This window comes from Balaenoptera borealis (genome assembly GCF_965194805.1).
Source record: "Balaenoptera borealis genome assembly, chromosome: 8".
NCBI lineage: Eukaryota > Metazoa > Chordata > Mammalia > Artiodactyla > Balaenopteridae > Balaenoptera > Balaenoptera borealis.
Genome location: NC_138865.1, coordinates 16,180,904 through 16,204,084, shown reverse-complemented (window position 1 = coordinate 16,204,084; position 23,181 = coordinate 16,180,904). Strand labels below are relative to the sequence as shown.

The 23,181-nt window shown below is 55.3% G+C and overlaps 2 protein-coding genes and 1 long non-coding RNA gene across 5 annotated transcripts in view; 2 read left to right on the top strand and 1 right to left on the bottom strand.

Annotated features, from left to right (window-relative positions):
* The window catches only part of DMTN (dematin actin binding protein), a 23,419-nt gene extending 18,696 nt beyond the window's left edge, over window positions 1-4,723 (top strand). The window contains 6 exon segments of the mRNA XM_082401720.1: window positions 2,305-2,369; window positions 2,536-2,584; window positions 2,760-2,886; window positions 2,888-3,014; window positions 3,298-3,378; window positions 3,514-4,723. Of these exon segments, the coding sequence (XP_082257846.1) occupies window positions 2,305-2,369; window positions 2,536-2,584; window positions 2,760-2,886; window positions 2,888-3,014; window positions 3,298-3,378; window positions 3,514-3,627 (563 nt within the window). The 3' untranslated portion in view covers window positions 3,628-4,723.
* The window catches only part of LOC309633230, a 21,318-nt gene extending 5,717 nt beyond the window's left edge, over window positions 1-15,601 (bottom strand). For 2 of the 3 annotated variants that reach the window (XR_014247394.1, XR_014247396.1), the window contains exons 1-2: window positions 15,469-15,601; window positions 9,434-11,747 (exon numbers count right to left, since the gene is read on the bottom strand). This is a non-coding gene — a long non-coding RNA (uncharacterized lncRNA). The remainder of the gene's footprint in view (window positions 1-9,433; window positions 11,748-15,468) is intronic. The other variant, XR_014247395.1, reaches the window with a different exon arrangement.
* FHIP2B (FHF complex subunit HOOK interacting protein 2B) lies at window positions 8,805-23,181 on the top strand. Its single transcript, XM_082401717.1, has 17 exons — window positions 8,805-8,961; window positions 13,240-13,318; window positions 15,492-15,664; window positions 16,341-16,445; window positions 16,735-16,857; window positions 17,080-17,307; window positions 17,414-17,610; window positions 17,926-18,034; window positions 18,267-18,343; window positions 18,704-18,893; window positions 19,471-19,616; window positions 19,741-19,869; window positions 20,036-20,126; window positions 20,336-20,479; window positions 20,824-20,964; window positions 21,174-21,274; window positions 21,511-23,181. The coding sequence occupies exons 1-17, from the start codon at window positions 8,917-8,919 to the stop codon at window positions 21,647-21,649; spliced, it is 2,217 nt and encodes a 738-aa protein (XP_082257843.1). The 5' UTR covers window positions 8,805-8,916; the 3' UTR covers window positions 21,650-23,181.

The following is a 23,181-nucleotide window of genomic DNA, read 5'->3' as shown; positions in this document are numbered from 1 at the left end:
CGGACGGGCGTGTCATTCCGACGTAAGGGTAACATTGAAATTAATGGTCACTTTCAAACATAAAAAGGCAATCTAGAAATCATTAGGAGTGAAAATCTTACACACTTTAGGGACTTCCCTGGCGGTCCAGTAGTTAAGACTCTGTGCTTCCAGTGCAGAGGGCACGGGTTCGATCCCTGGTTGGGGAGAACTAAGATCCTGCATGCTGCGTGGCGAGGCCAAAAAAAAAACAAAGAGAGAAGTTGACGTCGTCTGCTGAGCACACGGAGGGTGAGGCTTGGTGAGAGTGGTGAAGGTTCGGAACAGCTTCTGCTGGGAAAGGGAACTGATGAGAGGCTTTAGGGTCTGTAGTGATGCTAATGTACACGTGGTGGGCTTCATCTCCATAGCCTGCGGGCAAAAGGGGAGCCCTGGGCTGATGCAGGGTTAGAGTTTGGGTGCTGCTGAGTGTGGGTGAAAGTGGTTATGTACCCACCCATGGGTCAAAGGTCAGGGGGAAGTGGGGGACCAAGACACTGGAGGTTCCCCATGATATTGACCGGCAGATGTGCCAGGAATGCGGCTGAGGGAAAGCTGCAAACAAAAAAGGGCGCTGTGGCCGCAAAGTGTGATACCCAGGCTTCAGTGTCAAAGCGAAGCGGTTGTGGACGACAGGATCCAGGGGCTGGCCACCGGAAGGGGTTGCATGCTGTGGAGTGGAGGTGAAAGCCACTGGGCTGGGGGACTCAAGGAACCGTCAAGGCTCATATATGGCTGGGACATCCATAGGGTCATCGAAATGATATTTCACCAGGATGATATTTCAGTGTGGGTGGGAAGAGCTTCTAATAGGCCTTTTTAGAGAATGTGGAATAAATAGCTAAGGCCTGAAGAATGAGGCAGGGAGAGAGATGCCCCCCGAAGGTTGGATTCAGTCTTCATGCTCCACCAGGATTTGCTAGTTCGGCAAAATTAGCTCTTTAATGTGCATTTGGCCTTGCAAAGTTGAGTAGCGGAAATGCCTGCCTCAGTGTCAATGTTGGCATCCTTGAACTTGTATGGGATCAACGGTCATATGATTGCCTAGGTTACTCTCATAGCTGATCAACCTGAACAATTTCAGAAGTACGGACAGGCATGTCATTCTGACTTAAGGGTAACATTGAAATTAATGGTCACTTTCAAACATAAATAAGCAGTCTAGAAGTAATTAGGGGTGAAAATCTTACACACTTTAGGGACTTCCCTGGCGGCCCAGTGGTTAAGACTCTGCGCTTCCAGTGCAGGGGGCACGGGTTCCATCCCTGGTTGGGGATGCCATGCAGCACGGCCAAGAAGTTAAAAAAAAAAAAATCTTATCAGTCAGTTGAGGGAGAAGTGTGTACTTATCACAAAAGAGAAGTGCTTCAATAATGAGGGTTGTGAAAGCAGACAATTTTCTACACAAAAATAAGAAGCATTAAGGAAAAAAAAAAACCACGAGGGTCCCCAAAACACATTTTGTTCTCACCAAACTTCCAAATAACATATTTTATTAAAATGTTTGAAGAAAACAATTCTTCCTTATACTTTTGAGTCTGTCCAGGCTAAACCTTCACACAAAAAATGCTGGTCAAAACAATTGCTAAAAAAAAAAAAAAAAAAACAATTGCTATACCATGCCAGCAATTTCTAGTCACTGGAGATAAAGGAATTTTGAGATTAGTACACACTAAGAATCCTTCTAGGAAAACCTGTTACCGAAAACCAATTTTCTTGAATTATAATCTGCAGCGCTTGAAAGCTTAGTGATATTATTGGACGTCAAGTTGAAAGTGACATCTGGTCATGCGAATGTCAAGTCCAGTGACTGCGGTGCCATCTAGCAGCTGAAAGTGCTGGGAAAACTGCAGCTTATGTTTTATAACATCAAGCATTTGAAATTTGATTACCAACATTGCTAAACATGAAATTGGAATAATTCGATTGTTTTGACTAAATTTTAGATTTATTTTCATATTCCAGAGGTTCATTTTACGATGGTGAGCCTCATCATCTGACTATCATTGGCTGACTACCAATTTGAACACTCGGACATTTGGCCCAAATGTCTATTTTGTGCACGTCTGTTAGAGAGAGGGGAGGCATTAGGGATAGTTCAGAGCTGCCAGCACGATGTCACCTGCTGAAGGTAACGGGCAGGAGCTGGAAGCCAACAGAGGCCCACCGGCTTCCCCCAAGTCCCCCCTCCATTGCCCTGCCCCTGGCAGGGGAGGCCAGGGAATGACCCTCTGGAATGACTGTCAGGCCAAAGGGTCTGAAACAGGGCCTCCTGCTCTCTTCCAGCCTTGCACGTGGGAACATCGAAGTCTTCTTCCCTCCCCGCCTACGGCAGGACCACCCTGAGCCGGGTAAGGTCCCAGGACAGAGGTCACAGGCCTCGTGGGAAGAGTGTGCGTGTGGGGCCCGTGAGGGACTGAGCTACGTGGGCACCTGGGGGGGCGGCCAGACCCTTACAGTGAAGGGGGACGATGTGGAATGCCCCAGCTTCCTCTGATTCCTTCGTGTCCTTTCCAGCTACAGTCCACAGACTTCAGCCCATCCGGGAGCGAGACCGAAAGCCCAGGTGAGAGGCAGGGCCACCCTGATGCTGGGATAGGGGCTCAAGAGGCCCCTGGGGCAGCCCGTGTCTGCGATGTGGGCAGGGCTCTGTGGCTGGAGGTCGGGGCAGCTGAGCTGGCAGGTTTGGAAGCCTGCTGACCTCAGAGCTGCCTCTGAACAATGGCTCTTCTCTCCCACAGGCCTGCAGGTGAGTGCCTTCTGGAGGGTAACACGTGGAGCACGGAAGCCACGGATGGACGGGGGACTGGCAGTGTTGGGGGAGGGGTGCGGGGCGACGGAGTCACCTGGTGAGGACGTAAGAAGCCTAGGGTAAGGCTGGGGAGGCCTCCCTGCCCCACTCTGGCTCACTGCGGCTTTGGTCTCCCCAGAACGGAGAGGGCCAGAGGGGGAGGATGGACCGGGGGAACTCCCTTCCCTGTGTGCTGGAGCAGAAGGTGAGGGGCAGGGGCAGAGGCAGGGGTTGGTGGGCAGGGGACAGAACCGTCTCTAGTGGGGGCGGGCCAGCTTGGGGAGAAGCCAGGGAAGTGAATGCACTGAGGGGTCCTCCTGGCTGATGATGGGAGGGGCAGCACGGAAGTTGGGGGAGTTGGATGGCAAGATGGCATGAGCCCCCATGGCCCCTGCAGGCTGATAAGGGGGCCTGGGGAATGGAGGGGGTTACGCTGACAGGGACCTCAAAGAGCCTGATACTTACTGCCCGCCTCCCCTCCCCGCCAGATCTATCCTTACGAAATGCTGGTGGTGACCAACAGGGGGCGAACCAAGCTGCCTCCAGGTGTGGATAGGATGAGGCTTGAGGTACGCAGGGAGAATGTGCTGGGTGGGTGAGGGGCTACTGACGGGGCAGCCTCCCCTGCCCGCTGTGGGGGAAGGTGGCCCAGCCCCACCCTTTGCCTCCTGTCCCTACACTGCCTCTGTGTGTCCCCCTTGCAGAGGCACCTGTCAGCAGAGGACTTCTCAAGGGTCTTTTCCATGTCTCCCGAAGAGTTTGGCAAGCTGGCTCTGTGGAAGCGAAACGAACTCAAGAAAAAGGCCTCTCTCTTCTGATGGCCCCCACCTGCTCCGTGACTGACCCTCACCCTTGCTGCTTCGGGGCTCTGGAGCTGGGGTCACTAGACCCCAAAGCATCACCTCTGGGGGGAGCAGGGGGGTGGGGCAGAGGTGGGGTTGGCTCCGTTGCCCAGGTCGAGGGAGAGCAAGGCCCCTGCAGTGCTGCGGTTTTGGGACGTGGACCTCCTTCCCCATGATGAGCTGGGGGGGTCTCCTTCTCTCATCCCTGGTCCTCGCTGCACAGGGCAAACCCAGCGTGCACTCCAGCACACACAGAGTTAGTGTCTGCACCCTCTCCCTGCCCCCACCCCCATGTGAAGGTCCCCAGAAGGGAGTGATGAGACATGAACGTGACACTTGGTGGTCAGGCCTGTCTGCTGTCCTGACCAAGGGGTGGGAAGAACCCTCGGGCCTGGTAGGAGGCACGTGAGGGTGGGAAGCAGCCATGCAGGCAGAGAGCACCCAGGACCCTGTGTGCACCCAAACACTCCTCCGCAGCTCACCTGGGACGGGTTCCCCTGCACCTGGGCCTCCCGCCTCTCAGCCTCCAGCAGGGAGGCCACCCAGCCCTCCAGCTTACCCTGTCCTCTCCTTGTGACCCCCAAGCTTCGAAGCCTCTTGCTCCAGCCCTGAGGCTTCCCTAGAAGCCTTGGCTTAGAGTGGAGATGTCGCCTATACAGACCCCCAGCCCCACATCAGCCTTCAGGCTGAGTCGGCTAGAATGCTACCTTCTAGCATCCAGGTCCTGGGCAGAGCCCAGGCCTTTGGGCTCCCCTGGACGGGATGAGGAGCCAGGCTGAGAGTCCTGGCTACCGGGTCCCACCCACACCCCCGCATCCCCCACCATGCTCTCTAAAGAATGTAATTTATTGGGGCACCCCCCAGCTGCTTTCCTCACCTAACTCTCTGCCCTACCTTAATCACGCTCCCAGCTTTTCTTCTCTCCAAATACACGTGTATATAATTATATATATATTTTTTTGCCGGGGTCTGGGTTTTGTTCCTGCCCAGACCCCGACATCCCTTTCCACCGTGTGTGTGTGATAATGCTGGGGGAGGGGGACTCTGCTTGGAATTAAAAGGTTGCATCGGGGCCCCAAATCTATTTGTTCTTTATGAGCCACCAGATCCGAGTGAGAGGGACAGGTGATGCCAGGCTGAGAAAAGCCACGGAGCCAGGGTTCAAATGGGGGGGGCACACAGAGTTGGAGGAGGGAGAGCGATGGCACACATCCTACCCTCCCCCATCCCTGGGCCAGAAAAGCGGGGGCAGTCTAGCAGGTCCTGTCTGCCTCCTCTCCTTCAGGGGCTGTGCAATGGTGACATGGATGCGGGGACAGAAACTCACACTCTGGAGCATGAATATAGAGCCAGCTGGGAGAAAAGGCTCTGCCCGTCACTGAGCCCCTAAATGCACCCCCTTGGCGGTCAAGCTCATCAACAGCTGACGTGGTTGTACCCCTCCAGGTCTATGATACTCACAGTTCAATGGGGAGGCCAAACACCCAGTAAAGGTCAACTGTGTAGGAGTGGACAGTGAGCTGATTGTCGAGGGTCAGGCGGGGAAAACTAAGGGGTGGAGAAATGATGAGGGAAATCTAGCAGGAGCGAGGGTCAAGTGGAGGCCGAGGGAGCAGGGGTAACTTGGTCCTGGATGACTTGGCGGGACCGCCCAGGGGCAGTAGACATGGAACAGGCCTGCTGAAGTGGGTGGAGGGGGTGAAGACTGGATTTGAAGATCAGAAGGAGGACTTTGGGTGTGAGGGCTGGCGGGGATGGGGCCGGCTCACCTGGGGGGTACAGAACCTGGGTTTGGGCACCTGAAGAGGTATGCAGTCCAGAGGACCCGGTGAGTTGGAGGGGGCCCTGCGTGTGAACCCTAGACTGGACCTGGCACCTGAATCAACTCTCCTGCCCTTGGACGAGTTTCTAGCCCCTCTGGCTGAAACAAAAGCAAAGTGGATGAGAACTGCTCAAGTGTGAATGATTAAACTGTAGGAGTTCTGCTACATGCACAACATTGATCGTCTTAACAAACTTGCGAGGTCAACGGCACAGGTTGTTTTCATCCTTCTCGAGAATGAGAAAATCGTGGAATAGAGACATTTCACAAGCCTGAAGCTACAAGCAACTAATGATTGCAGACTGGAAACACACATCCCAGTTTCTTCACTGCTAACCTGGGTCATTCCCAGTATAGACACAGTTGCCTCTCCAGGGGCAGCAAAGAGAGGCATGGTACCCACACACACGTACCCAGGATTAGGTGTTCAGCAAAAGTTTGGAAGGCTTATCCCGTTCCGGCATGAGGGAAACAGGGGTGATGAGGCCAGCACCCCCCTATCCATGGAGCTCCCAGGCTCTTGAGCACCAAGGGGTGTGAGGAGTGTTTGATCACAGCGCACTGGGAAATGTTTGTGGTGCGAGCAGACTGGACTCGAAGTCCTAAAGGATCTGAAGTTCCTGAGAATTTAGAGCGGCTCAAAGTGGAGGTCTGTCCTAAAATAAAACCTTGGTGATTATTTAGTCCATTGGTTTCCAAACCTTTTTAGTAGTCAATCTTTTTAAAAATTAGATCTTACTATTAGTAATTAGAATACATTTATAAGTTGATTACATTTATTTATTTTTTTGGCCATGCCATGCGGCATGCGGGATCTTAGTTCCCTGACCAGGGATAGAACCTGTGGCCCTTGCAGTGGAGGCACGGAATCCTAACCACTGGACCGCCGGGGAATTCCCTGTAAGTTGAATTTTATAGTTAATCATTAATGAAATCAATCAATGAGAACAAGGAAGCAATTTGATGGATATAAAAATTTTAAGTCAAGGGTTGTATATGACAGCCGCCCTTTCAGCAAGCACAGGATCTAATTTATTCTTGTATTTGGTTGCACAGTAGGAGAGAATTCTGATTCACAGATAAGTAGTCACAAAGTTGCAGTGGTTTAAAAATGCATGCAAATGTGAACAGTCACATTCCTCACGTTGAGCGGCAGCAGCTAAGTCCCATCTCTTTGAATCTGGGCTTAGTGCCTTGCTCTTTCAAACTGTTTATTCTGCAACAGCCTTCTCTACCTTCATTTACGCTGACAGGAGGGAAGGTTTATTCAAACATCTTCCCAATGAGCTAACCTGGCAGCAGAATTTAAATACATCGGTGGGCTCTATCATATACACAAGTATGTCCACTGACTTTTATTAGAGCTTTTGAAATAAAATTTTAAAAGTTAAACCAAATAAAAGGTTATGAATTTCTTATACACTTCCCCTATATTCTACAGTTCCTTGAAATATCTTGAAGGAAAACAAGTAGATTTAATCCATCCAGCCTGCTTCCTTTACCTATGAGGAAGAAGACCCAGAGAAGAACAGTGTTGGACTGACTCCAGATTGCTTTTTGTTTTTAATTAAAAAAATGTTTTTTGGCCACGCCGTGCAGCATGCGGGATCTTAGTTCCCCGACCAGGGATCGAACCACTGGACCGCAAGGGAAGTCCCCTAGATTGCTTCTTGATACACAAAATAGGCTTGTTTCTTCCCTTTGTTCTTATGCTTTTTGGCCTAAAAGCCTCCTCTCATTTCCCATAGGCTCCTCACCTGGGACCAATTGTAGACGAGCTGTTTGAAACATCTATTTTCCCTAAGCAGCTGCCAGAGCACTGAGATCCAAACACTAGCTCAGCCGAACCCTGGCCTCCCCGTGACTCGGTCTGGACTGCAGGCTCCGCTCCACAGCACATGGCCAACTCTGGGCAGGCGTTGCCTCCTGGGCCTTAGTCCCACTGGTGAAAGAGGCCCCAAAGACAGGGCCAGTGCAGTGAAGCCCCAGTACCCCACAGCTCCAGGTCCTCAGATCTGTGAGAAGGGCTACCCACCTTCCCTCGTGGGACCCCTGGTGCCTCACCCTCTCATCAGATGGTGTCAGGGGTCAGCAGGAACACATTTTGAACAGATGTCAGCCCTATCCTCAGGAAGAATCTCTTTCCATTCCTGGGGGTTAGAGGTGGGAGATGGGAGCAGGGAGATGGGGAATGGGCTTTGAACTGGCAGAGCTGGCTGCTAGAAAGCCCCCTCCCTAAGGTCCCAGCTTTTGACATTCCGGGAAACCCTGCTCTGGTTGAGGGTTCTGCCTGTTTAACTCTTGGGTGTAACTTTCCCAGTGTGTCCCTGACACTGGAGACCCACCTTCTGTTTCTCTCCTTGGTGCGTCTAGAAGGGCAAAACGAGGCCAGTGTGATGTCCTCTGCAGGACCTCTGGACCAGCACTGTATCCACTTAAAGTAACAAGCAACAAGTGAAATTAATTTTTATAATATACTTTGGTTAACTCAATTTATCTAATAGATTACGTTTCAACTTGTAATCAACATAAAACATCATTAGTGACTATTTTACATTCTTTCCTTTGTCTGACATGTCTTCAGCACATGTCAATTAGGACTAGCCCGTTTCAGCTCCATAGCCACAAGTGGCCAGTGGCTACTGTGCTGGACAGGGGTGGGGGAAAGAAGTCACGCTGGCCCCGTTTTGCCCTTCTAGACGCATAAGGAAACAGGTGTGTCTCCCGTGTGTGTGTGTGTGTGTGTGTGTGTGTGTGTGTGTGTGTTTGTTCGGGGGGACACACTGGGAAAATTATGGCCAAAAATTACACAGGCAGAACCCTCAACCAGAGCAGGGTTTCCCGGAATGTTCAAAGCTGGGCCCTTAGGGAGGGGACCTTCGAGCAGCCAGCTCTGCCAGTTCAAAGCCCATTCCCCATCTCCCCGCTCCACGCCCCCATTCCCCCAGGAATGGAAAGAAATTCTTCCTGAGCACATGGCAGTCAGCTGTTCAAAATGTATTTCTGCTGACCCTCGACATCATATGATGGGAGGCTAAGGCATTACGGGGTCCCACGAGGAAAGTCTAGAGACTTCCAGAACCCACAAACCTTCTCATCCCTCATGGGAAAAACCTGTCTGGTTCCACTCGCCCTTCTCTAAGGGTAGTTCGCTCGCTGCCTCCTGGTTCCCCAAGAGGCCGCGGCGGACTTGACCCTGCCCCTCCGCTGCCCCGGCTGCCGGCACCCCCGACCCCAGGGCCCTTCCTCGCTGCCTGGCCCGGCCACGTTGGCGGCCTGCCTCCTCTCCGACCCCGGGCTAGGCCGGGCGGGGGCGGCGGGGCGGGGCGGCCGGGGCCCCGCCTCCCTCGCCGCGCCTCCGGGTCGCCGCCTGCGCCCGGGAGCTCCGCCGCCGCTGCCGCCGCCGCCGCCGCCGCCCGGGAGCCGGGAGCCGAGCCGCCGTCATGCTGAGCCGGCTCGGGGCGCTGCTGCAGGAGGCCGTGGGGGCGGTGAGGCCGGGGACGCTGGGGCGCGCGGGGCCTGGGCCGGAAGGGCGGGCGCGGGGCCGGGGGAGGAGCCGGCCGGCGCGCGGGCGGACGGAGGGCGCGGGCCGCCTCCAGGAAGGGACCCCCCACCCGGGTCGTGGTGCCCCTTCACGGGCCTCCTCGCTCCCCCTCCGCGCCCCTCCCGCGCAGCGCTCCCCGCTTCCAGGGGCTTCTTTCCGGATCGCGCGTGTTCCCAGCTCCTCTCCAGGTCGCTCCGGCCCCCTAACCCTTCTCCCCGGATTGCTTCCTGTTTATTTCTCCTGCTCCCCGAGTCTCTCCCAATTCCCAAACTCCTCTGTGCCGAATGATCCCTAGTCACCCAATAGTTTCTTCCCAAAATTCCCCCCAAGGCCCCTCCCCCAGCTTGGGTGCCTTCCTCCTCCCCCACGCTCCTCCCTTCCTGGTCATCCGGCCTTAAAAAATAGCTGCCCCTTACCCTGGTTCCGAGCCCTCGGCCGCCTCCAAGACCGCACTCAGGCGCAGTCTGCCCTCTCACCTTGGACTTGGGAAGTGCAGGCCCCGGACTGGCCAAGTCCCCAGGAAGGGTACAGATACAGTCCGGCAGGCGGGGGTCGCCTAGCCCAGGAAGCAGCCGGCTGCAGGGTACAAGCGCAGTTTCCAGAATGCTGTCTCAACACCAGGCCAGCCCGAGCCCCACTGACCTTGAGTCAGGAGAGGCCAGCTGCAGGGCGGCCTGGGGCGGCCAGCGGGGACGGGGAGTGTGTGTTTCTGCCATTTTCTGTTGGGGTTGAAGGCTGCTGAGAGGCGCCCACGGCGGCTGTTCTCTTCATTGAGCGAGATAAAAGTGCCCTTTAGCTAGAGTAGGCGGGATGCCCTCCAGTTAAAGCAACCCTGCCAAGATTCTGCCTGTAAAGTTAACAATTCTTTTGTCTCACAGTATAAACCCTCCCCCTAATTGATCAGTTGAGTGTATCACATGTTCTCAGGAGAAACACCCTTGGGTTCCATCGCTTTCCTCCCCAACACACACACCAAATCAGAGCTTGTTAATGAGTGAAACCAGTCTCAGCCTTAAGCAAACTTGTGAAGAAAGTGAAAAGCTTCTGCCCTTTCTCCTCTCCCACCTGCCCTAGCCCTGCCCTTGCTGGTGTTCAGGAGCCTCCGGCCATCCCGCCTCAGGAGGGGGTTCCAAAATGATCTCTCCTCCCTTCCTCCCTGTCCCCAATCAAAATAGCTGTCATTTTAGAAAGTAATCTGACACTCCTTCATACCTCTCTGGGAAAGCTGCATACACAAGATGGGTGGAGTGGATAGACAGGACCCTAGACCTGAGAAGTGAATTTCTAATGCTTCCTATGTGGAAATTTCAGTGTCAGTGGCTGCAGGAGTATTGCTGGTCAAGGGGGATATTTTTAGGCAGGTGATCTTAGGCCCCTTAGTATACAACATATAGATGATGCCCTGGAAATTTGGCTGGCCCCGTGCAACCATCAGGAGAGATGGGGACCCCTCTCCCTCCCACCCCCAAGCTTGAGTATCATACGTCTTCCCAGGGCTGGGTCACCAGGTTAAAACCCCCAGCAAGTTGCTTGACTCCTAGTTAAAGAGGAAGAGTGCACCTTCCTGCCCTCTTCTGACAAAATAGAATAGCAATCTTTAGCATTATTTGTAAATATAATATTATCTTTAAAAATTAATCATTTGGTGCAGTTTCCTTGGGCTGGAGTTACAGTAGCTAATAACAGATTCAGGTAAAGATTACCCCCTGCTTTCTTAGCTCTAACAGTCTGTTTTGGCTAACCTTTGTTCTCCTGTTTCTCCTTTTCTTGCTGGATTGTTTTTTTTTTAAATTTATTTATTTTTTATTTTTGGCTGTGTTGGGTCTCTGTTGCTGCGTGCGGGCTTTCTCTAGTTGTGGCAAGCGGGGGCTACTCTTCGTTGGCAGTGCATGTGCTTCTCATTGCGGTGGCTTCTCGTTGCGGAGCACCAGCTCTAGGCGCACGGGCTTCAGTAGTTGTGGCACACGGGTTTCAGTAGTTGTGGCTCGCGGGCTCTAGAGCCCAGGCTCAGTAGTTGAGGCACACAGGCTTAGTTGCTCCATGGCATGTGGGATCTTCCACGACCAGGGCTCAAACCCATGTCCCCTGCATTGGCAGGTGGATTCTTAACCACTGTGCCACCAGGGAAGTCCCTGGATTGTTGTTTTTTGATTTAAGTCCAGCTTAAGGCTTTAGGAGACTATAAATGAATTTTAAGGCTAGATGAGACCCCATCACAGGCTTGTGCAATGACCGTAGCGTGGTCAAGGGTCAGAGGGCTTTCCCAGAGACAAGGAACTATGGAAGGGGCTGAAGGAGTTTGCTGAGATATTTAGTAAATATCAATGAGTAATCACTCTGTGCAGAGCCCTTTAGGGGCAGGCAGAAACACAGAACCCTGGCCCCAGGGAGCTCACAGTCTCCTGGAGAGATGACTGCTCACCCAACAATAATAGCATCACGTAGAACGTGATAAGATGCAGTCACTCCATATGGACGGTGTGTTTGGAACGACTGTGCGAGGTGCCACTCCTGTAAGAGTCGTGGTCCCCACAGCGAACTTTGAGAGAAGACAAGACTGCCTGGGCCGCCAAGGCCGGGGGAATACTTCAAGGCCTCTGATTCAGTGTGATTGCTTCCTCCTCTTGTCATAATGGTCTGCTAAGCATCTATCCTGTGTCTGTCTCCTACACACCCGCCAGATGACTCTTCCTCACACAGTTCCGATGTCACTGACCTGCACCCGGCAGCCTGCAAAACAATAAAAAATTTTAAAAATTAAAAACAAAATCGGACTTTTTGGTTTGGCCAAGAAATTCAAGGCCCCACACACTCATCAATCCATCCTTGGCCTGGACATGCTTTGCAAAGTTCCTTCTCCAGGAAATGTCTCTCCTATTTCTCTAATTGTTGAAATCAGACCCAGCTCTTCAGGTTTTAGTTCCCGCATGACCTCAGTAAAGCCTCTTTGTTCCACTTGTTGCAAGTGACCCCTCTTCGCCCAAAGGCCGTTCTCCACCTCTCCTGTGTTCTCACACTACTTCAGTAGTGGAGTTATTCAGCGTGTTTTATATTCTCTTCTCCTCCACAGCACGTTTCTGGAGGACTGGCTCTTAGACAGCCTTGTATGGCTTGTAACATCAGGCGTGGTGTCTTGTACGTGGTAGGCACTCAACAGATACCTACTGAGTGAGTTATGGAAGGAGGAGACACCCCGTCCTGTGGTGTAGAAAAGCGTGACTTTAGAGATGTGTCTGGGGACCGCAGAGGTGGCTTTGTGGAGGTGGTGGCCCTGAGCTGGACCTCACTGGGGACTGCTAGGACCTAGACAGGTGTAGGGGGATACGGGGGCTCCTGGACAGAGGAGTGGCCGGAGCAAAGACCAAGAGGTAGGGATATAGGTAGGGACTATGCGTTTTTCTCCTGCGAACATTTACCCTGCTAGAAAAGAGAAGAAATGCACTTTTTTGGAGAAGTTTTCAGGGGAACTGGTTGTTACCAGTTCAAGGTTAGTTCCAGCTGGGGCATGGAAATGAAGAGAGCACTTTGGGAAAGGGGGGAGGTTCTGGGGTTGCTCACAGCAGATCAGAATTCCCCCCGGGGCGATCGAAGGAGTCAGAGGAGATGTGGACAGGAGCAGAGCGGAGAGGAGCTAGGGGTGCACGGCCTGCAGCCGTGGACAAAAGATGCAGCACATTATAAGTAAGGCACTTTCTTAATATTCCTCTAACGTTACCTGTCTGGCTGAACTGAGCTCTCGTGGCCTTCAACCCGGATTTTCAGACTCTCAGACCGAGAGGGACCTGAAAGCTTTGTCTTTGCCACATTTTCCATCTGTATCATTTTGATTTTGTTGTTTTGGGGGTGCTCTCCTGTTTCCCTCTATGTACCTCTGTTGTAGCATAACCACGATATATAGAAATGATCTGTTTCTGTGTCTGTTTCCCCTACCATCAGTCTTAGCTGCTCTGGGACAGGGGATATAGAATCATGACATGTGCTCATGTCACAGCATTTCCAGGAGGGAGAGGGGGTCTGAGGAGAGGAACCAGGAGATTGTTGGCAGATAGGGAGACAATGTGCAAATGTCCTGGAGAAAATGTGTAACTATTCAATTTGAGAAGCCAGGATCACGGTGCCTCCTCCAGGGCCTAGCACCCGTCCGACACTTAGCAGATGGTGGAATGTCCTTTCTGATGAGTGCCGGTGGTGACCACTTAGGTTGTGTCTGCTCTCTCCACAGCGGGAGCCCAGCATTGACCTGCTGGAGGCCTTCGTGGAACACTGGAAGGGCATCACGAACTACTACATTGAAAGCACAGGTGCGGCCTGGTCTCCTTCCGCGCAGGGATCCCTGGAGGGAGCAGGGAGGAAGGTGTGGGTGGAGTCACCCTGCAGCTCAGAGATGCAGGTGTCCTGAGGAAGGTGACATCCGCTGCTCAGGAGTTCAGAGTGGGGGCTGCCTCACCCTGACCTTCTGGGAGGGGACCTGTGTGAGGTAGGAGTGGGGACAGGGAGGCTGAGGTCTCACTGGCCTGACTCTGCAACCCAGAGGTTGAATGCCACTTGCCCCCAGCTTCCAGTTGGGCAGAATGTCCAGGCCTTCAGTCCCCAAGTGCCTGGGCCCTGTGCCTAGGGCTTACTGATTAAAGAAAAGAAATGGAATAAATTCCTCTTTTCTGTGAGCCAACTTAGAGGGCATTTCTCTTGTAGAGACCTGGCAAGGCATGTAGCACACCTGGTCCTTCTCCCCAAGCCTTGGGTCATCTGGGCCCATCAGGATCACTCACTAAGGGGGCAGCGTCTCATTGGCTGCCTTGTAGTCAGTATGCTGGGATTGGTGGAGATGCACTGGTTGCCAGGTAACCTTTCCTGCATCCCTAGCCTTCCACCTCCTGGAGTTCAGACTGGGGTTTGATTCCAGCCTACACCTTTCCTAAAGGCTTTATTTCCAGCCTGAGCCAACCCAAGAAATTAAAAGTGGCCTTTGGACACTCTGAGGGACCCTCTGAGCGTTCTGTTAGACCAGGTTCCTCAGTCTTGGCACTGGTGACACCTGGACTGGATCATTCTTTGTTGTAGGGGGCTGGGGGGGTACACTGTATGTTTAGCAGCAACTCTGACCTCTATCCACTAAATGCCAGTAGCACCCCTTCCCCATTGTGATAACCATAAATGGCTCTCCAAACATTGCCAAATATCCTGGGGAGCAGGGGCAAAATCACCCCCAGTTAAGAACGATTGCTTTAGACTGAAGATCCCTTTTTTTTTTTTTTAACTGAGATACAATTGACATATTAGGTTGGCCAAAAAGTTCATTTGGGCTTTTGTATCATCTTACGGAAAACCCGAACGAACTTTTTGGCCAATCCAATATAATTGGTGTAATCAATTGAATATATTGATTCAATATATGGAAATACGGAGAAATGATCACCACAATAAGTCTAGTTAACATCTGTCACCACACATAGCTACAGTTTTTTTTCTTGTGATGAAAACTTTTAAGATCTTCTCTGTTAGCAACTTTTAAATATACAGTACAGTATTATTAACTATAGTCACCATACTGTACATTACATTCCCAGGACTTATTTTACATCTGGAAGTTTGCAGCTTTTAGACTGAAGATCTCTTGACAGGGAACCCCAAGCTACCAGAGACTAGGAAAAGATCTAGAACTGCCTTGGGTCCACCTGGGGCTTCACCTGGGCCCAATCCGTTAATTTCCAGACTGGTCCCTGGACCGGAGATGTAGGGGTGGGCGAGGTGAGCTGCCCTGCTTAAAAGCCTATGCTTTCAAGAAAAGCTAGGGGGTGCTCCAAGGCCAGTCCCAAAGTACCAAAACTTTCTTTATAAAAATACTCTACCCTCTGAGACTGACTGAGAAAACCCCACTAATCAGCTTCTCTGTCAGGACCTGGGCACTGTGCAGTGAGTTTGAGTCTGAACCCATGGTCATGCATGGATTTTTTTTTTTTTTTTTTTGGCTTTGTAAAAAAAATAGAGTATTGCCTTCCTTGAGTATAAAAGAGACATAAACAGTCCCCAGGAGGTTATCTGTTAGGAAGCTGATCGAAGATGGCTTCTAAATAATATAACAGAGACCCCTGGGCCCATAGCTTCTCACTCAGGCCCAGGGCTCACTCTGCCCCTTCAGAGCAGGCCTGAAGCCCTAGCAGGTGTCCTTCTGTAGGCCCCAGGGTTCAGAGAAAAAATGCTGCTGCTTTCCTCTCATAAAGTGCTGGGGCCTGCACACATGCTCCGTCAGAGGGCTGTATCCTGGGCTTCATCTAGAAGGTCTTTTGTCTTTTCAACTAGAGAGGCATCAACTGTAAACTTCCCTTTCCTCTGGTCTTTGAAGAAAAGCGTTAACCTGGCCTACTCCAGGTTGGCTTCCACCTCCCTCCACCCGCTAGGCCCTGTGGGCTTGACCCCATCCAGCCAGAGTGCCCCTCTTCACCCCATTCACCTTGTTTCCTGAATCTTGATTAGATGAAAACACCCCGGCCAAGAAAACAGATATTCCCTGGCGGCTGAAGCAAATGCTGGACATCCTGGTGTACGAGGAGAAGCAGCAGGCGGCAGCCGGTGAGGCGGGGCCGTGTCTGGAGTACCTGCTGCAGCACAAGATCCTGGAGACCCTGTGCACGCTGGGCAAGGCCGAGGTGGGCAGGACCCCGGTGCCTCTGGAACTTTCCACCTGAGCCGGTGTCCGGCAGGTCTACCTGTGCTCCTCCCGGTGTCCGGTGCCCACACTGGGGGCGGGGCACTGAGGCTGTCTCAGAACACCCCGAGGCTTTGGGCCCTTGCTTATTTGCTTTGGTGGCGTGTTCTCGCTGTCGTCCGGGTTGAGGACATGTTTCCTTTCGTTCAGTCCGCGTTCGTTTATCAAAGATGTACTGAGGACCAGCCATGTGCCAGTCTGTGTCCTAGGCACTGGGGACCTGGCAGTGATTGAAACAGACGAAAATTCTAGTTGGGGAGAGGCAGGATAATCAAAGGAGCCCACGTATAGTATGTTCAATAAAGACAAGGTTATGGACAAAAATAAAGCAGGAAGGGGGCGGGACTTCCCTGGCGGTCCAGTGGTCAAGACTCCGCGCTCCTGATGCAGGGGGCACGGTTGGATCTCTGGTCGCAACTAAGATCCCGCATGTGCGGCCAAAAAGAAAAAGGAAAAAAGCAAGAAGCGGGCTTGGCAGCATAGAGGAGGCCAGTTGCCAAGAGTGAGGGAGGGAGGCTGGCGGAGAAGGCCCCTCCGCGCAGTGAGGGGAGGAGCGGTCCGGGCGGGGGCGTGGCCTCGCCGCCTGACTGACAGGTACTTTGTCCCCCGACCCGCAGTACCCGCCAGGCATGCGGCAGCAGGTGCTCCAGTTCTTCAGCAAGGTTCTGGCCCAGGTGCAGCATCCCCTCCTGCATTACCTCAGCGTCCACAGGCCTGTGCAGGTGAGGGGCCCAGAAGCTAAGGGGTGTCTGGGGGTGAGGCCTATGCTTTCAAGAAAAGCTAGGGGTGCTCCTAGGCCAGTCCCAAAGCACCGGAACTTTCTCTACAAAAACACTCCACCCTCTGAGACTCTGAAGAAAGCCCCCAAATCCAGCTTCTCCATCAGGACCTGTGCCGCAGGTTTGAGTCTGAACCCATGGTCGTGCACGGGTTTTTTTTTCTGCCGCCCCATTCTTCCTTCTCTTCCCTGCCACCCCATTCCCCTCTGTCTCTGTCCTGCTCCGCTTCCAGAAACTTCTCCGACTTGGTGGGACAGTTCCTGGATCCCTCACAGAAAAGGAGGAGGTGCAGTTCACCACTGTCCTCTGCTCCAAGATCCAGCAGGATCCAGCCCTGCTCACCTATATTCTAGAAGTGAGCGCCTCGCCTCTGGGGAACAGGAGCGGGAGGGCCCAGACCCCAGGGCAATCCCCTGTGGCCCTTCTGAAGAAGCAGAAGGATGGAGCAGGTACCGGGGAGGCGCTCAGGCAGCTCCCCCTCCAGCTCCACGCCGAAGCCACCCACCCTGTATTCCCAAGGGGCCATCGTGGGGGGTGCTCTGCACCACAGCTTGGCCTCACGCAGCCTCCCTTGCAGGGTAAAAAGACCGTCGGTAGGAAGGAGGCATCCAGAGAAGCCACCGCCCTGCCGAGAGAGGCAGCCGGCATCAAGAACGAGGAGCAGCCCCACAGCAAAGCTCCTGACAGGGGTGCCTGGGGGGCCCGGGCCTTGAGCACCCAGCTGCCTGCTGAGACCGAGCAGCCCGATGGAGGGACTGGGGAGAGCAACCTCATCACCTCGCTGATTGGCTTGTGCAAGAGCAAGGTGCCGGCTGTCGAGACGCAGGGAGCAGGGGTGGGGCGGGCGAGTTGCTGGGAGGGCACTTGGGGGATCAGCCGCACGTCACTGAAGTCGTACCCTTATCCCCTAGAAAGGTCGGGTGGCCCTGAAGGCCCAGGAGAACCTGCTGCTCCTGGTAAGCGTGGCTTCCCAGGCAGCTGCCACCTACCTGGTGCAGAGCAGCCCTTGTTGCCCTGCCATCGTCGAGCACCTCTGCCAGCTGTACCAGTCCCTGCCCAGCTTCCTGGACCCCGCAGACATTGCCGCTTTAGAGGGCATCAGCTGGAGGTAGGCGCTTGGCCAGGGAAGGCTGGGCTGCATCTTCAGTGGCTAGAAGCCCTGCCCGTCATCTTCCTGGTAGTAGCGGCTCTTCTTGTTTTCCAGGGGGGATGGGGACCCCTGCTGGCCACCCTCTTCCTGAGGTTACAGCCCATGCCCAAGGGCCTTCTCGCCTTCCAGGAAAGCATCACTTTGGCTTCTGCCCTCAGAGCCCCCAGTAGAACTGACCCCCAGCAACAGAGGTTCTAGGGCAGAGGGCAGAAGGGCCCAGCTTCCTGGACGTACCTGAAGCAGGCCTCACAAAGCTCTCTCGCTCTCCCTCAGGTTACCCAGTGCCCCGTCTGATGAGGCTTCCTTCCCCGGCAAGGAGACCTTGGCTGCCTTCTTGGGCTGGTTTGATTACTGCGACCACCTCATCACAGAGGCACACACGGTGAGCGGGGTGGGCGATGACAGGTCTCTCCTCGGGTGTCCCCCGCTTCATGGTGCTCTGTTCGTGTCTCTACCTCAAGGACCCAGGGGGTCTCCTGGGAGCTGGGTAGGGCCCGGGGTCAGCAGAGACCCTCTACCTGTTGTTAGGCTCTGTGCAAGGACACAGCTGTTTCTCAGTGGAAAATGGTCGATCGGAGGTAAAATGTGTTTAAGACATGCTCTTTGGCGCCCAGGTGGTTTCGGATGCCTTGGCAAAGTCTGTGGCTGAGAAGTTATTTGTGGAGGTTCTGCAGCCCCAGCTCCTGCATGTGTGAGTTCTGTGCAGTTCCCTTGGGCGTAGCCATAGTCTGGGCGAACCGCCCACCCCACCAAGCCCCTTCCTGCACCTGAGACCAGGGACCTCCTTGTCCAGAGGCATGGGAATCTGTGGGCTCCGTCAGTTGATGTTTGCCTGTTCCCCTGACACACTCGTGGCTCAGAGCTACGTGGGCTAACAAAGGCCTCCCACCCTTGGACTCTAGGACCTCAGGAGGGGTGGGGTGTGGGCAGAGAAATACCAGCCGAAGATGCAAGGGAACCAGGAAAGGGTGCTGCCCCCTACACCCCTTCCCTCCCTGCTCCTACTCTGGTCTTGACTGCCCCCGCCTGGCTCAGCGCGCCCTCCCTGTAGGTCTGAACAGAGCGTCCTGACCTCCACCGCCCTGCTCACGGCCATGCTGCGCCAGCTCCGCTCCCCTGCCCTGCTGCGGGAGGCCGTGGCCTTCCTCCTGGGCACGGACCAGCAGCCTGCAGCCCCCGAGGACAGCCCTCACACCCTGGGCGGCCACCTCGTCAGGCACTGCGACCACCTCTCTGATGAGGTGAGGCGGGCGGGCCCTCCTCTCTAACCGCTCCCTGGCCCCCAGCCCCTGCCCAAGGGACTCCTGAAGCTTCTTCCCATTTGCATTAGCTTTCCAGGTGGTTCTACCTTTGAGGCCATTGAAACCCAACTCCCCACCCCCACCCCCAGCCAAAAAAAAACAGAAAAAGCCAGTGACCCAGTGATTGGTAGCCAAACTGCTTTTGTCACGCAGTTAATTTTCTGTGATCACATACTTGTGATGGCACTTTTTATCTTACAAAATGCTTTTATATTCATTTGGCTTGTTTGAAGCTGACAGCTCCGGGCCATTTTTTAGACATGGAAACTAAGGCTCCGAGGAGCCAGTGGGCTTGCCTGATACTACACCTCAAATCAGTAATGGGACAGGGACCAGCCAGACTTCCGGTTCCTGGGCTAACACCCATCTGCTCCCCTTAAAACCTGCCACCTTAGCCCCCGGCTGGAGGAGGTGACCCTCTCCTAGGGGGACTCCTCTTATCTGGGTGAGCACTTCCCAGGCACCCCTAGAGGCCGGGATGGGGAAGGGGTGTCCTGCTGACCACTTCTTGTCCCAGATCAGCATCGCCACGCTGCGGCTGTTTGAGGAGCTGCTCCAGAAGCCCCACGAGCAGATCGTCCACAGCCTGATCCTGTGCCACCTCGAGGGCCGCCCTTACGTGGCCCGGGGCTCGCCCGAGCCCGAGAGCTACGAGGACACCCTGTAAGTGAAGCTCAGCGCCTCGGGGAGGCCTCGGACCGTTCGGGACCCACCCCCCCCGCCGGCCCCCAGCACCCCACACCAGTTCCTGCGTTCACTGGTGCCTCGCTTGTCTGCCCTGGCACAGAGATCTGGAGGAAGACCCCTACTTCACGGATGGCTTCCTTGACTCCGGCTTTCAACACTCCATGAAGCCTCCCCCTGCCCCCGTCACCAACCCTGATGGCAAAACAGCGGTGACTGAGATTGTCAACAGGTAGGAGCAGGTCAGGAACTCTGAGCCACCTGAGTTTTGTTCCGTCTTTGGCCACAGCCCTGATGGGGTGCAGCCGGGAGAGTGCTCCCTCGGGGCTGGAGGTGGAGCGGGGAGAGCAGGGCGGCCCAGGCTGGGGCACCTCCAAACCACGGGTCCTATCTCTCAGTTTCCTCTGCCTCGTTCCTGAGGAAGCCAAGACCTCGGCTTTCCTGGAAGAGACCGGATATGACACATACGTCCACGATGCTTACGGACTGGTGAGTGTCAAGGCCTCTGCCGGCGCCCAGTTCTCGCCGCTCAGAGCGTGGGGTTAATACACTCTGCCTCTGCCTCTGCGATCTCCCGCCCGAGGTGCTCCCAGCTCTGGCCAAGTGCCCGAGCCCCACCTGCCTGCGCGGCTCCCTCTGTCTGCTGGTGCCTCCTGACCACTGGGTCCACCTCTTTTAACTCTCCCCTCCCGTTTCAGTTCCAGGAGTGCAGCTCCCGAGTGGCGCCCTGGGGCTGGCCGCCGGCTCCCACACCCCTGGACCCCCATGAGCCCGAACGGCCTTTCTTTGAGGGTCACTTCCTCCGAATGCTGTTTGACCGCATGTCCCGGATTTTAGAACAGGTGCCTGACAGGGCTGGGCCCCTGCCACAGGGCGAAGGCCTCTGGAGTCCTTCAGGAGAGGAGGGCCCAGCCGTGGGGGTCCAGTCATCTTCTCTTTTCCGGTTCCACGACCCCCCTCAAGCCCCACCTTTCCCCAGGCGGGAAGCCCCGTCTCGCCTCTGCTCCACACGCCCTGACGTGCCCTGGTCCTCAGCTCCAGGGAACCCGTGACACACACATCACATGCATCTCCAACCCCCGCGCATGTTCACACTGGCCAGGCGCCTTGCTGGGGGGTGGGGGGGGGGGCGCAGAAGTGCTCACCGCCTGTGCCAACCCTCGCTTGTCCACCGTGCTCCCCCCAGCCGTACAGCCTGAACCTGCAAGTGACCTCAGTCTTGTCCCGGCTCGCCCTCTTCCCCCACCCCCTCATCCACGAGTACCTCCTGGATCCCTACATCAACCTGGCCCCTGGCTGCCGGAGCCTGTTCTCTGTGCTCGTCAGGGTAAGGATGCCCGGGCCAGAGGGAGCATGCCAATGCTGAGGACAGGAAGGGAGGGGGACAGGACGGGGGTGCCGGGGGCTGCAGGAGTGGGCACCCTTGCCAGCGCCAGGGGAAAGCACTGGTACCACCCCCCTCCCATGGTGCGACAGAGCCAGGGACCCTGCGGCAGTGTCGCTGGTCTCCTCAGTCCCCTCTTGTTCCCACTCTAGGTGATCGGGGACTTGATGCAGAGAATTCAGAGGGTGCCCCAGTTCCCAGGCAAACTGCTTCTGGTGCGCAGGCAGCTGATGGGCCAGGTGCCCGGGGAGCAGTAAGTAACAGGGAAGCGGGTGCCCAAGGAAGAGCCCTGGGGTGGGAAAGCTAGGGCTTCCGGGTGGGGGAGGCGCCAGGCCGGGGACAGAGGAGGGCCCGTTGCTGAGGCCTGTGGTCCCTCACAGACAGTCAGAGGTGGCTGCCGCCGGGTGATCCCTCACAGACACTGGGATATCACGCTGGCACACTCCCCACACCTCCCAGCCATGACCCCCGCCGTGCTGTCTCCCTCAGGCTGGACCACCAGACCCTCCTCCAGGGCGTGGTAGTCCTTGAGGAATTCTGCAAAGAGCTGGCTGCCATCGCTTTCGTCAAGTTCCCCCCACATGGTCCTCACCTGCGCCTCTCCGAACCCCCGGAAGGGCACGTCTGAACCAGGAACGTGACACCTCTGCCCAAGAGCTGCCTCCCTCCTGGCACTGCTGCCACCACTGTCCTCCCGGGGTGGGGGCTTGGCTCCGTCTCCTTCACATCCCGGGGACCTCTGCCTGGGTGGAGGTCTGGGCTTCCACTCTCGGGTTAACTCAAGACGCCCTTGGCCTGTTGGTTCTACCAGACTGGGTTTCAAGGAGTGGGTCTCCGAGGTATCAGAAGCCAAGGAGCAAAAGAGATGGCTTTCTGGGCAGCATGGTGGCCTCGGGGCCTTCTCTGGGGAGCTGGGTGACGGCCAGGTGAGCCCCCAGACCCAGAGCTTCATGTGTCCTGTGCCTGTCACCTGTCTCTGTGGGCCATCTGTGGCGAAGGCCAAGACCTGAGACTCATTCCAGGGGCACGGTGGGGAGTGAGCTGATGACTCTGAGGCTGGTCAGGACCACAGGCCAGAGAGATGCGGGCACGGCCCTGTCTCGGCCACACCAAGTACCACAGATGCTGCCAAGACTTGACGTTTTCTCTCCTGCCTTCTTGGCTTAACCCTTGGGGAAGCGGCAGTGGACAGCAGGGGAAGCCCCTCTTCCCGCTCAGCCCTCCCGGAGACTGTTGCACAATTCCCGACAGCCTCATGGCAAATGCCCAAAGCATGCTCCACGCCCAGGTGGGGGCAGCCGCTTATGAGAAGCGTGATGCAACTGCAGCCAGGGCGGGAGAGGGCCTGGGGAGCCCGGGGGGCTGGATGCCAGGCTCCAGCTCCAGCGCTGGTTTCTCTCTGGCGCCTTCTGAACCTGTCTCGGCAGGTCCACGACACCTGGGCAGAGGGGCTCAGAGACCGGGGGAGGCCAGGCCTTGCCCTTAGCATCCTGCCAGGGTTCTCCATGGAATTCAATCCCAGCGGTGCTGGAAGCTCTGGGTCCAGGTGAGGCCAAGATGCCCACCGGACCGTGGGCCCCCCAAGGCCTGGCCGGGGAGTGGGGCTGGGGCACAGGCAGCCAGCCGGTCATGGTGTGGTTCTCCCTGCATGACCTCTACAGCTGGGGCTGCCACCCCACCCGGCCTGAATCTGTCTCAACCTGCAGGAACAGGCAGTGCCAGGCATTACTTCACAGCAAACTGCAGTTGCTGGCTTTACTCCTGGGCAAGGAGGAGCAAGCCGGAGCCCCACTCTCTTCATTTTTCTGCCCATGCTGCTTCTAGAAGCCGTCCACAGGTTGCCAAGAGGTGACGTGAAAGAGGAGGAAACTCAACGACCTCTACCTCTCCTGCATCCCTCCAAGCTGGGGAAGATTTAACTGCTGCTCCGGAGGACACTGTGCACGTGCCTGCACGCGTGTGTGCGCACGTATGTGTGCGCACATGGGCGTTGGTGTGGGACAGGGGAGCAGAGCTCAGCGGGCGAATTGGGTCTGGACTCTTCGATTCAGAAAACGTTTGAGCGTCCGGGAGTCAGACACTCCGCTCCCCAATGCACTCGGGCATTTGCACGGTGTCCCCTGCTAGACAGCACGGCAATAAATGGTGTGGTTGTGTGGA

What these genes read in the sequence shown, in the direction of transcription:
- FHIP2B (XM_082401717.1), top strand. Translation starts at nt 8,917, where the DNA reads ATGCTGAGCCGGCTCGGGGCGCTGCTGCAGGAGGCCGTGGGGGCG. An exon ending in GCGTCCACAGGCCTGTGCAG is followed by an intron (nt 16,446 to 16,734) that starts GTGAGGGGCCCA and finishes CTCCGCTTCCAG; the next exon opens with AAACTTCTCCGACTTGGTGG. An exon ending in GGCCAGGTGCCCGGGGAGCA is followed by an intron (nt 21,275 to 21,510) that starts GTAAGTAACAGG and finishes TGTCTCCCTCAG; the next exon opens with GCTGGACCACCAGACCCTCC.